Source organism: Lonchura striata, chromosome 2, assembly GCF_050655825.1.
Source record: "Lonchura striata isolate lonStrDom1 chromosome 2, ASM5065582v1, whole genome shotgun sequence".
Lineage (NCBI taxonomy): Eukaryota > Metazoa > Chordata > Aves > Passeriformes > Estrildidae > Lonchura > Lonchura striata.
The window spans coordinates 155201621-155214951 of NC_140704.1; the positions used below are offsets into that span (position 1 = coordinate 155201621).

Consider the following 13331-nt stretch of genomic DNA (forward strand, 5'->3'; position numbering starts at 1 on the left):
CCAACTTTCATCAAATCCCACCTCGTAGGCAGGTGGGCTTTTTATAGTTTCACCACCATTTTTTTTTTATTGGTTTTATTTTCCTCACTCAGTCTGGGATTCAAAACAACTCATTTAGGTGTGGAAAGGGTTGATCCTTTGGGTTCACTTGCCCAGGGACTCTGGAAAGATTTGGAGATCTCCATGGGGCCACTCAGGCGCTGTCCTGGCAGGGGGGAGTCATCCCAAAATCTTCAGTTTGTGGGGCAGACACAGACTGAGGCATCCAGCATTTGGATAAGTCCAGGACACGAATCCCCAGAAGTTATTTCAGTTTGGAATGCTGGAAATCCGACATGTTTCATGACACCAAGAGTTTAAAAAATGGAGAATGAAAATTTTTAAAAACACTTTTTTGTTTGTTTGTTTCATTCCATCTTGACCCCAAACAGCTCCAGAGATTTCAGCTTCCAGCTTTTGGTTTGGAAAACTCCTGGTTTCCTAAAAAAGCTGGAGTTTCCCCCAAAACTGAATCTCCTGCAGCTTTTCCACCCAAACTCCCAGCAGAAAAGCGTCACAAGCTCAGAGATGTGTTTGTCCATCCCTGGCTGGGGACAGCCAGGTCACTTCTCCATATTCCCTGGTTTCTGTGACCCAGCCAGTCACTCCAGAATCCCAAAACCAAACGAGGACCTCACCCCCTTCCCGGAACCCTACAAAGATTTAGGAAACAGCTCTGGGGTTGCTGTGCCTCACAGAGGAGGTTTGGGGTTTTCCTGCCTGCACCAACACTCATCTCATGGTGGGGGTGGCCGGGGGACCGTGGGGTGGCCACTGGTCACATGCCACTGTGGGAACTCAAAATGTCCCTCAGACATTTTTGGAGGTTCCAGGCCTTGGTCAGAAGCATTTTAGACCCTGGCAGGCAGCTGAAAAACAACTGTGATTTTGAGTTTGAGCCATGGAATGAATTACCAACTTTGGAGGTGGAACGAGCAGTCACAAAAGGTTAGATAGTGTAGTAAAAGTAGTTACAAAGTAGAGGGGAAATTTTTTTTAGTATTGTACAGGGGGGTTTTAGCACTTGTGCTAAAACTTTTACTTTGTACATGGGGGTCAGAAGTTCTAAGATGGAGGAAAGTGGGCTGATCCTGTTCTTCCTCCTTCTTCTTCCTTGCCTCCATGTTCTTGGTGATGTTGGCACTCACAGGTTGGTTTAGAGTAGAAAAGCACTTTGTAATATAGGTAGTAGGTATTGGGGGAAAACTATAAACATGTAATACGTAATATTTCATATAAAAGATAGCAGCAGCCCTGAGTGGGGAAAGAGACAAAGAAGACAACAGAGAGGATGTCAGGGTGTGTGTGTGCCTCTGCCCAGGCCGCTGACCAAACAGCCGCAGCCCAAGAAGAAAATCTGTTAGATAACTCACAATAAACTGCCTTGAGACCGAACAGCAAGAGCCTGCGGAGTTTTTCTTTGGAAGCACGGGTTGGAGGAGGAATTTCACCACCACATGAGACCCCAGAGCAAGGCCGGGGTTCTCACATGCCACCATCTGATGTCCCCTCTCTCATGGATCCCTGCCTTGGGAATTCCTCTCCCTCTTTTTTGAAGGTTTGATGGCTCTATCCCATTCCCCCCTCCCTCCCAGCACTCCTCATGCTCACCCACACACATGGATTGGCACGGGGATCAATTTATTCACAGGATTTGGCCGTTGGTGCCTCTGATAGCAGAGACGAAGGGTGACAACCGTCCTGGACCTGAAGGAACCACGTCACAACTCCATCCAGCACGTCCCTGAGGTATTTCAACTGATGATTATCCACAGCCAGGCATTTATCATTCCATTTGGAATTGTTGCTCCATCTCAATTCCACGTGATCCTGCCGGCTCCAGCCGCTGAAAGGGCTCTGTGTTTGCTCCGTGCTGCCTCTTTCAGTGCCATGCTCAGGGAATTCTTCCTCCAAAGAGCTTTTTCCATGCCTTGGAGTACAATATCTCCCCCTCCCCTCTGTCCCTATGTGTATGAGTTTGGGTATTCCCTCCCCAAATTCCTGCAATAACTCCAGGATGAGCTTCTGGAGAATCTTCACCCCTGTCCAGGGTTTTGGATGGGGTCAGAGAAGCTCAGGGCGGTCTGGAGCAAAGAGAAAAAGTGTTTTACAATCCTTTTTTGTTTAGGATCCTCCAAACACCTTCCCAATCCACGGGGTGGATGTTGCCTTGCACGACACAGCTCGGGGTAATTTTCTGGGCAGCCTCATCCGTGTGTTAATGACTCCCATCTCCCCGTGGTCCCGGCTGGCCCTAATTCCTGGCCAAAATTAGTGGCTGGGAATCACACCCTCCTCTCCTTCCTGCACATCTCAGATGTCTTGGAGAGGAGTAATTGCCACCAGGGATGATTGGCGTTACGGGAGGAGGGATTTCCATATCCTTGAGCTGCAGTGGGAATTGTAGGATCACGGAATGGTTTGGGTTGGAAGGGACCTTCAGGACCATCCAGTGCCACCCCTGCCATGGGAACACCTTCCACTATCCCAGGTTGCTCCAAGCCTCATCCAACCTGGCCTTGGACACTTTCAGGGATGGGGCAGCTTCTCTGGGAATTCCATTCCAGGGCCTCACCCCCTTCCCAATAAAGATTTTTTTTTTTTTTTCCAATATCCCATCTAAACCTCCTCTCTTTTTCTTTCTTTTTAATGTTGTAAAAAAATAACCATTTATTCTTCAACCAGGCCCAGGATGATTTCTTTTCCCTTTCTATTACCCATGCATACAAGGAAGTTTTTCTGCAGCAAAGGCACAGCAAATCAAGCAAAAAAAAAAAAAAAAAAAAAAAATCCAGCCAGTTTTGCTTTAAAGCAGAAAAAAAAAAAATTCCAACTGTGTTTTCCTGCAGGCTGGGGGGGTCTCTGTCTCCACAACTGCAGGAAGAATAAATCCAACCCAATTAAATATTAATTATTAGAGTCTGTCCAACTGGGATTCCTCAGTGCTTTCAGAGAGTGGAAAAATTCTGGCACGCAGAAGAACCACACAAATCCATTTTTGTTGCTTTGTTTTGTTTTTATGAGGAAATATTGTGCGATGAGTAAATTAAGAGTTTTGGGTTGAGGGAATGGAGGGAGTTTGAATTGCTTTGGGGTGGGAAATAAAAATTCCTGAAGAGGGTTGGGAAGCGATCATGCTGTAAATAAGAGGAAAATGTTCCTTCACACAGTAGGAGGGGTGAAGGAAAGCAGAAGTTGATTAATAAAAGAGAGAGAGATCCCTGAGAATTCCCTGTTTTGGAGGATTTGGAAAGAAATCCTGCAGCCTGAGGCAGCCCTGCTCAGCATAGCTCAAAGCCCCTTTTGTCCCCGTTGTTTACCAGGCTTGGGTTGCAGGCACAACACAGAGTGTCATCCCTTGGCTGAGGAATGTTTTCCAGATTTGGGAGCTTTGACTGGAGCTAAAGCATTCCTATGATTTTTCCAGCAAAAAAAAAAAAAAATCTCCAAAAATTGTTGTTTAGGAGAAAGGAGAGGCACTCAGAGCACATCTGGCAATGAAAAACCTCTGTTGTCTTGTCATTGTTTATTTTTCCAGCCTCTTTTTCCCCTAATTTCTCTGCAGCCTCTGGAAACATCACTATCAAATATTTGGCCTCTCTGGAATCTCTGTTTTCCCTGTAAACCTCCCCAGGTTTCCTCAGCAGCTCGACCCGAATGCTGCAAATGTTTTTCATGAGGGGAAGTGAAGGAGGAGGCACCAATTTCTTCTCTCTGGTGCCCGGAACCTGAGGGAAGAACTGGAGATGTGCCAGGGAAGGTTTGGCTGGATTTTAGGAAAAGGTTCTTCATCCAGAGGGTCCTTGAGCACTGGAACTCCCCAGGGAAGTGGTCCCAGCACCAAGCCTGACAGAGTTCCTGAAGGGCTTGGAAAAAGCTCTCAGGCACAGGGTGGAATTTTTGGGGTTGTCCTGTGCAGGACCAGCAGCTGGACTTTGATGATCTTTGCGGATCCCATCCAACTCAGGATATTCCATGAAAACCCTGCTGTTTTCCATCTGAGGAAAAGGTGAACAAATGGATTGCTGGGAGACACAATTCCAAGTGGTAGGAATTGTGAATCCAGGGAGCTGCTGGCCCTGGGTGAGGTCGTGTGGCTCCAACAACAGCAAAGCAACGTGAAGGAAGGGATTCCCAAGGATGCTGGAAGTGGAGGTGGGGACAGATATGCAGACAGGAGGGATTGTTATTTTTGCCCAGAATTTTCCACTCTCCCAAAATAGGATAAAATTCCAGGAGAAACCCCTCTGGAGGTGCAGGAAGTGCAGAAGGAGCATCTCCCTCTCAAAGCTGCAGGACAAAGCGTGACGAGAGAGACGCTGAGGGGCTGGAATGTGTCCAGAGAGGGTCTGGAGCACCAGGACAGGCTGAGGGAGCTGGGAAAGGGGCTCAGCCTGGAGAGAAGGAGACTCAGGGGGGACCTTCTGGCTCCCCAAAACTCCCTGACAGGAGGGGACAGCTCCCACGAACCAGGGACAGGATGAGAGGAAAAGGCCTCAAGTTGCTCCAGGGAAGGTTCAGGTTGGACATCAGGAAGAATTTTTTCACAGAAAGATGAGTCAGGCATTGGGAGGAGCTCCCCAGGGAGGTGGTGGAGTCTCCATCCCTGGAGGCATGCAAGGAACTCCTGGATGTGGCACTCAGAGCTCTGGTGGAGATGCCAGAGCTGCAGAGCTCAGGGATGAGAAGAAAATCAGAAGGTTGGGAGACACCACAGGATGAGACGATGTCCACAATACTTTATCTATTCCTCATGTTTGATGTCCACACCTTCCTGGGGGAGTCTGGCCGAACTCTTCAGTCCTTCAGGGTCCATTTTGTCCCAGCAGCACCAGACAGGTGAAGGAGGACACAGAATGGGATGCCCTGGAACCTCATGGGCGAGCCAGCCGGGGCCCTGGGCACGCACTCAGGTTGCACAGGAAGCTCTGGCAGCAGTAGGAGGTGTAGGTGGCCAGGCCCAGGAGGAAGTTGTGGTGTGGGCAGGTGCTGGAGCACTTCTTGGTGATCCTCTTCCAAAGGGACAAAACGCCTGGCCCAGAGAAGGAAGAGAGTGGGAATAACAATGGGATTTGTTGAGTGATCTTTGTGCAGGATGGAGTTGGGTTGAGGAGTCCCATTGTTCCCCCCACAGCCCCAGAGATCAGCATGAGACCCACCCTGGTCCCACCACAGCCCAGGAATTGTTGGTGACCTCCTACACAAGGAATTCCACATCCATGATGGGCATTCCCAGCATGGATCCTCATATCAGGGCTCTTTTAGGTGTAGAATGACAATGTTCATTCCTGGATTTAAATCACATTTCCAGGCTTCTCTGCTTGAGGGAAATAATTCTGTTTCCCTCTATATCTGGCTTGGATCAGAAATGGCAGCAGGACCAGGGAAGGGATTTTTCTGTTTTCTTATCACTGGGGAGGCCACACCTCAAACCTGGGTATCAGTTTTTGGGCCCTCACAGCAATGAAGAAATTGAGGAGCTGGAGCCTGTCCAGAGAAGGGAATGGAGCTGGGGAAGCAGCTGAGGGAGCTGGAGGGGCTCAGCCTGGAGAAAAGGAGGCTCAGGGGGGACCTTTTCACACCCCACAACTCCCTGAGGGTGCAGCAAGGTTGGGTTGGGGCTCTGCTCCCAGGGAACAAGGAATCAAGGTTCAAATTGATTTATTCTTCCCCTGAACAATCCTTCTTCTCCTCTCAATGTCCTGATTTTCAATGCAGGAACAGAACAGCTGAAGAGGAAAATCTCCGTGTGTGATGGAGAGGAGAATTGCAAACCTTCAACCAGTCTGGGTTAGGAAGGGTTTCACCTCCAACTTGTGCTTCCCAGCCACTCCTGAGCCCATCACAAACCCAGCCCAGACCTCACATCGCATTCCTGAGTCCCCACCAGGGGATCTGGAGCCAGCACTTACCAATTCCTACGGAGGCCACGTTGGTGACACAGTACTCATCCTTGTCCGAACACTTCTCGGCCTTCAGGCAGCTCCAGTTGCTTTGTTCCCAGTTGCAGGTGTAGCAGTACAGGGAATTTGCTGCAGGAAGAGACACAAAGCAGGGAAGAGGGAGATGGAATCATCCTGGCTTGTGATGAGGCCAGGAGGACCAGGGCAGGGATTGTCCTTCTGTGCTGGGCGCTGCTGAGGCCACGCCTCAAATCCTGTGTCCAGTTTTGTCCCCTCATGACAAGAAGGACGTTGAGGGGCTGGAGAGTGTTCAGGGAAGGGAACGGAGCTGGGGAAGGGTCTGGAGCACCAGGAGCAGGGAAAGGGGAGGAGAAAGGGGCTCAGCCTGGAGAAAAGGAGGCTCAGGGGGAACCCTGTGGCTCTGCACCAGTCTCTGACAGGAGGGAGCAGCCAGGTGGGTTCAGGATCTGTTCCCAAGGAACAAGGGACAGGACAAGAGGAAAAGACCTCAAACTACACCAGGAGAAGCTCAGGTTGGACATCAGGAAGAATTTTTTCACAGAAAGGGTGGTCAGGCACTGGAAGGGGCTGACCAGGGAGGTGGTGGAGTCCCTGTCCCTGGAGGTGTCTAAAGAATGCCTGGACATGGCACTCAGAGCTCTGGTGGAGATCAAAGGTTGGACTCGAGAATCCTGAAGGTCTTTTCCAACCTAAATGATTCTGGGATTCTGTGAAATGCCAGCAGCAAAAGTCATCCCCTACTTTTCATGGAATCCCAGATACACAAGGTGCAGGTCTGAGAAAAGCCATGGAGCTGAAAGACCCAATCCACTCTTCCCATGCCACATCCAGCCTGGCCTTGGACACTTCCAGGGATGGGGCAGCCTCAGCTTCTCTGAGAATCCTGTGCCAGGGCCTCACCTCCCTCACAGGGAAGAATTGTTTCCATATATCCAACCTAAATTTCCCCTCCTTCAACTTCATAAGCTGAGGGCACCAAGTTTGATGTGATGCTTGGAGCAGGGAAGGACAGGGACTCCTGGAGGAATGTCCCAAGGCCTGGGGTCACATTTTCTACTTGCTGGGGACTATTAAACTGCAGCCTAATTAGGCAGAAAGCACTGGCAGATGAAGAGGGTTAATTGGGACCTCCACATCTTAGAAAAGTCAGGCTCCCACGTCTTTTTCTTTGGGTGGAACATCCATGCCTCCCCAAAAAAATCCAGAACCTGGATTAAAGGACGAAGAAGATGAGGAGAAGGATTTTTTACTCTTTGCTGTGAGAATTCAGCTCTAAAACACATGCAGTGGATGCTTAATTTTTACTGCCTGGATAATCCAACGTGGATTAGGCCAGGCTTCATTTTGGCACTGAGGACAACCTCCCTGTCTCCCGGGCCTAGTTAACACTTGGAAATCTGTCACGATCGCTGTTCTGGTGAGTGAACAAAGCTAAATAGCAGAAAGGTATTCTTAGGACACAGTGAGCCAGAAATAACTATTCCAAGGAATTCTTTTTCTGCACCAGACATGTGGCACAATTCCAAGCCCTGGCAAAGCCTGTCCCACTCTCCAAAATGAGGAAAAGCTTTATTCTCTCTGCTCTACAGAGGATATAGGGCCATATTCCTTAAAGAAGGCTCTGATTTAATTTACCATCTCTCCATGAAATAAAATGCACCATCTATAACACAATTACTATGCAAATACCCAGGACCATTAACCCATTCAGCCCACATCCCAACTTCTGCCTAATTCCCTAACTTTGTCCCAAAATCTCTGAAGTCAGCAAGCTGTGGGCTTTTGGAGATGGGTAGAAACAGCCGCACAAGGCCAGATGTTGGAGGTGTGGCCCTCATGGACCAGGAACAAAGAGCATTGTGCTGTCTTCATCAAAATTTAGGAACAACCACAGCCTTGCACCACACCAACAGGAAAACGCCCTGGAGAGTTTCTCAAAGGTAGACCAGTGGGATCTTCCTCCTTTCTTCTGTCATTTCCATAAAAATCCAGCAGGACAGGGAAACTTCCAGTCAAAAAATAAACTTTCCACACACCCAGACTGATAAAAACCCCCAAAACAAGCATTGTGTCCTTCACCTGCGCCATTCCAAGAGCTGAGGAGCCCTCTTCCATGATTTCTCTCCCTGGATATGAGGCATTCCTACCTTTAAAACACTCAGCTATACTTTATCTAGGAGCAAACCTCACCTTGAGTTGCAAATAGGATCAAAGCCAGCACCGCAAGGAGGTAGAACTTCATCTTCTCCCGGTCGTCTCCGCAGCCCAGGAAAAACACCCTCACCTGGGGACAGGATATAAATCTTCCCTGCCTTTGGACGGAGTGATGAGGAAGCCAATGATTTGGAAAGAGTGGGCAGGGATCATGGATTAGATGAGAGGCCAGGAATGCTCATGGGTTGTTTTCTCACCTCAGCATTGCCTTCAGGCTGGGCTGGTGATTCCAGGGAGCAGTGAAAGCACTCTGGGAATTCACACCATTTATTTGGATTAATCCTTTAATTCATCTCTGGTCAGGCCAGCAGTGCTGTTGATATCTGGGTGGGGGTTTTGTTCTGATCATCGCCTCTGTGGCCAGGTTATTTCCTTTTCTCCAAGGAAAATGGAGCAAGTGGTATAAATTAATGGAATTGTCTGTGTGGATTTCCCAGCCAACTCCATTTCCAGGGTTAGACCTGGAGAACTCCCAACTTCTACAGTCAGGGTAAACCAAGCTGGATATTCATGGGGACAGGAAATGCATAACTTGGTTACCTACAAAGTCTTAAATCATAAAATCGTTGAATGGTTTGGGTTGGAATGGACTTTAAAGACCATCTCATCCCAACCCCCTGCAGGGACAGGGACACCTTGCAGGTACCTCCAACCTGGCTTTGAGCACTTCCAGCAAGGGTCAAAAATATCTTTGTCCCCTTTTCCATGGACCATCCAATTCAAAGCCCAGCTCAATACCAATCAGACAAAAACATTCTGAGCCTTTACAATTTCCCTGCATGAAAGGGGTGGAGCTGGAGCTGATAACTTCATCCCTTCTGCGGCTCCCATCTGACTGCCTGTCCCACTTGTGTTTCCAAGGAAAGAGTTATCAGGATGTCTAGTGCTGGGCATCAGCAGCCACCTCCATGAATCACCGAGCCACCAGGGAGCAGAGAGGGTGAAGCAGGAGGAGCCCCTTGGAGTGAAGCCACTTGGGCCATCAGGTGTCTGCTCATCCTTTCCTGCTTCACCCTGCAGAAGAGACCAGAAACTGAGACAGCCTGGGATTTGGGAGATGGAAAAGCAGAAGAGGCAGAGGGTCCAAAAACATGTGGAACAAAGATGGATGAAGCGAGGGTTAAAATGATTGGGTGTGGGAATCCAGAGCTTCCCTCTGGCTGCCCTGGAAGGCCTGGGACCTGGCAGGGGTCAGGAACCCCCCTGGACAGAGCCCCAGAGACACTGGCTGTGATCTCTGTCCATGGAAAAGAGTTTTCAATCTTACAGGATGAATTACAAGCTCTGAGTGTTTGATATAAGTAATAATTAAGTGTGGCACGGGTGCAAAAGTAAAATTTTAGGAGTCTAGATAAGGGGTCCAAAGGGGACAAGAAGGAGGAAATTGGGTGTGCCTTGTCCTTTTTCTCCTTCTTCATGCCCTCCATGTCTCACTGTGGTGTTGGCATTTTTCTGTTGGTTCAGGCTGGGGACACACTGTCCAACGTAGGTGACAGATATTGGCACGTTATTGTAAATGCAGCCCAGGGAGTTTCTGGTATTTAATGTTTGTCACATCCCACTGAGGGCAGAGCCCCACACGCTGCCCTGCAGGACAGAGCTGAGCAGGGCAGCAGAACATGTGAGAGATAAACAGAATAAACAACCTTGGAAACAGCACAGACCAATTATGGCTTCTGCTTTGGCAGGGGGGCTGAGAGACAGAGACTTTCTGCAATCTCAGAATCATCAATAGCACAGATTCCAACAACTGGGGGTCAACATGATTTTCTTGGCAGGAGCCAAGAGGGATGACCAAATTCCCCGAAATAGGGGAGATGCTTATCCAAGACATTCAGAGCATCCAGTGGGATCAATCACTGACCAAAGTGAAGACACGGCCAGAGGAAGTTCAGAGACACCAAAACCCCCCACATCTTCCCTTTCAAGGAAAAAAAAAGCTGGGGTAAATCTTGCAGAAAGCTTTTTTTTTGCTCGATTCGCAGATATTTTGGGGGTTTCTCACACCACCAGCTCTGCTGACGTAAAACTGGATCAACAGGATGGGGAAGTCAGCCCTGATAACCCCAGGAGCATCGGCCATTCCTGTCCCATGGATCTACGTCTGGGTGTGGAGAGGACAAACCACACCTCTTGCCCAAGAGATGAAAGCGTGCCAGGCTCGGGGACCGCGCGCCCCAGGAATGCCGGAGGGAGGAGGTGTGTCAGCACTGCCAATGTCACGAGGCAGTGACCAAGGAGCAGGACCTGTTCCAGGGAATAAGGATTGGCCAGCCTGATTCATCGTGGCATCAGGGGTGACTCTTTGGGGCAGTCTGGAAGTCAGCCTGGGAAGGCGAGGCTCAGCGTCCTGCAGCAGTGGGAGCACCCACTGGAAAAGCTCTGTCCTCTGGTTTTCACCAGTTCCGACTGGAAAAAAAAAAAGGGAAAATAATTGTGTTACTCTTCAGTAGGATTGGGATTGTGGACTTTCCACCTTTAGAAGTGCTCAAAGCCAGGTTGGACGGGGCTTGGAGCAACCTGGGATAGTGGAAATTGTCTCTGCCCATGGCAGGGTGTTGAAACAAGAAGGTCTTTGAGGCCCCTTTTAACCCAAACCATTCCACGATTAACAACATTTATTCCCTCAGTTCCAAGGACTGATGACACAAATATCTCCTGCCTGACACAGATCCAGGGAGAAATCACCAAGTCCAGGGATTCAAATCTGCTCCTCACTGACAGCCAGAAGAGGATCTCCAAGCCATGGGAAGTGGTCCACCACAGCTCCACTGGCAGGAGTGGCTTGAAGGACAGGTGGGATGATGGACAAAAGTGCACAATGGGTCAATTCCCATTTTGGGGGTTGCCGGTGGCCCACTGAACCAGATTTTTGGGAAGTTACCATCCCGGCCTCGGGGATGTGTGGTGCAGGTGTGAGGTGTGGCACTGCCGTGGCTGGCATTTCCTCAGGATGGTGGTGTCACCCTGTATGGCCAACACATGGAAGCAGCATGACTGGAGCATGGAAGGCTTGGCTGGGTCAGGGCAAAGATCTGGAAAAAAGTGTCCCAGGATCCACAGGCTACGGCTTTGGCAGTAAATTAAACTTTTTCAGGACCATCTCCAGCACAGAGGTCAAGAGGCAGATATCAGTCTCTTGGGAATAATCCTTCCCTTGTGCCACCTTTTATTCCAGATATTCCACGGAGTAATGATGGTTGATGCATCCTAGAACCTTGCCAGGGAATGTGCCAACGATTAAACCAATTAATTAAATGTTGTGGATGTTCCAGACCAGGGATGTTCCTAGCAACTGTTTATTTCCCTAGCTTAGGGCTCATCCTTGGAGATCAGGCCCATGCAGGCATTTGAATCACATCCTTCGGGATGGGAACTTGATCCTGGATTTTACTCTTGGCTCTGGAACACTGCACTACATGCCCATGCTGGAGCCATGGAATTGTGGCTCTGTTTGCCTGACCTCTGGAATGTTCTGGCTGTTGAATCCTCCTGGAGGTAGAACAGAGTTTGGAAGTCAAGGAAGAGGTATCTGTCCATTTTTTGGGAGCCTTATACTGGGTTCTTCTCAAAAATTGCCTCGGAAAAGTATCCACATAGGAAACCCAGAGATGAGGAAGGACAGAAACATCATGAGACCTTTTCCTGTTGTCCTGAAGTTTTTACCCACTCAGCTCCCCTGTGATCAGAGGGTGGCACACCTGCCTCATCCCTTCTCAGATGGCACCTCAGGAAATTCCCAGATAATTCCATCTATCCCTCTGTTTTGCCTTTCTCCACCCAGTCCTAGCACATCAAAGGTCGCAGGATGGAATTGATTCTCAGCTCCAGGGGTATTCCAGCCCTAAATAAAACCCACTGAAGAAATTAAGAAATTTCAGTCTTCCTCTCCCCATCCTTTTTATTTTTTTTTTTTTTGGTGGAGTTGTTGAGGAAGGAAGAGGACAAATATGGCACCAGGAATGACAGGTGCCACCACTTTTTGCCAGGAATGACAGCACTTTGAAGGACAGGTGGCCCTGGGAGAAGAGGAACTCTTTGATTTGAGCACCTCCTGGACGAGTGACAGCTCCAGCTCTTCCCTTCCTCGACCCAACAACAGTGAAAAGTGATTTTCCCTCCCTCTTTTTTCCCATCCCTTCTCCACAGGGATATCTCTGTGCTGATCCTGCAGGGTTCATTCTTTTCATCCTGCCTGGTTGTGGCCTCGTCAAAACCAGGACACCAAGGTGAGCTGCCACCGCCATGCCCCCGACACAGACCTGGCCTCACCTCAGACCCTCACAGGTGCTCAGATTCCAGGGAAACCCGGAGGGGCTTGGAGTTCATCCCACACAGCCTTGAGTCCTTTGCACATCAAATCATGGAAGGATTTGATCCCTGTGGCTGCTCCTGCCAATCGCCCACGTCTTCCCCATTCCTGGATGCTCTCCATGTTTTTTTTTTCCATGGGGAAGAGACACTCAGGATCAGGAACCAAGCATGGGTAGCCCAAGGTGTTGAAATCCTGAGAATTTGCCCTTTGGCTTTCCCTCTTCCAAGCAGGGCAGGGAAATGGTGCCCCAGAGCCATCCCAAATCCCAGGTTATGGATATTACCTGATTTTATGGTACCTCTGGGGCTCCTGTATTGCCCAAATCCCATCTGGGTCTGGATTAGGTCACAAAAAGGATTACACCTGTAACTTGGGACATTACTGTGGGGATCCAACAGCGCTTTGAGCTTCCCTGGGGCTGGAATCACTTCAGAAGAGCTGTATGGAATCTATACCATGGAATATCCATGCACAATTCCAAGGGCTGTCAAACAGCTGTCCACACTTTTTAATTGCTAATGTGTTCCTCAGTGTGGTTTTCACCTGACCAAGTAGGACCACCCCTGAAAACCTCATATCCAAAATCCCAGACCTTCTACAGAGAGGACACTGGAACAATACCACTGGAGCTATAAATCCATTATTTTCCAAGACCTTTTTCCCATAAACCTTCTGAAATTTCCATCTGGCTGAGACACGCAGAGAGCTGCGGCTGTGCTGATCTGGATTGGAACTTCCTCCTACTCACTTCCATTTGTTTTATTCCCTGTGTAATTCCATGAACAACCTGTTCCCAACCACCAGCCCTCCTATGAGTCAGCTCTCCACAAAAAGAGAAT

At 49.1% G+C, this 13331-nt stretch overlaps 1 protein-coding gene across 1 annotated transcript; it reads right to left on the reverse strand.

Moving 5' to 3' along the window:
* Positions 1 to 1139: 1139 nt before the first annotated feature.
* On the reverse strand, positions 1140 to 8914 carry LOC144245946 (lymphocyte antigen 6E-like). The gene is made up of 3 exons (XM_077781561.2): positions 8154 to 8914; positions 5952 to 6071; positions 1140 to 5071 (listed from the first exon to the last, which is right to left on the reverse strand). The coding sequence occupies exons 1-3, from the start codon at positions 8203 to 8205 to the stop codon at positions 4914 to 4916; spliced, it is 330 nt and encodes a 109-aa protein (XP_077637687.1). The 5' UTR covers positions 8206 to 8914; the 3' UTR covers positions 1140 to 4913.
* Between the last annotated feature and the right edge of the window lie 4417 nt (positions 8915 to 13331).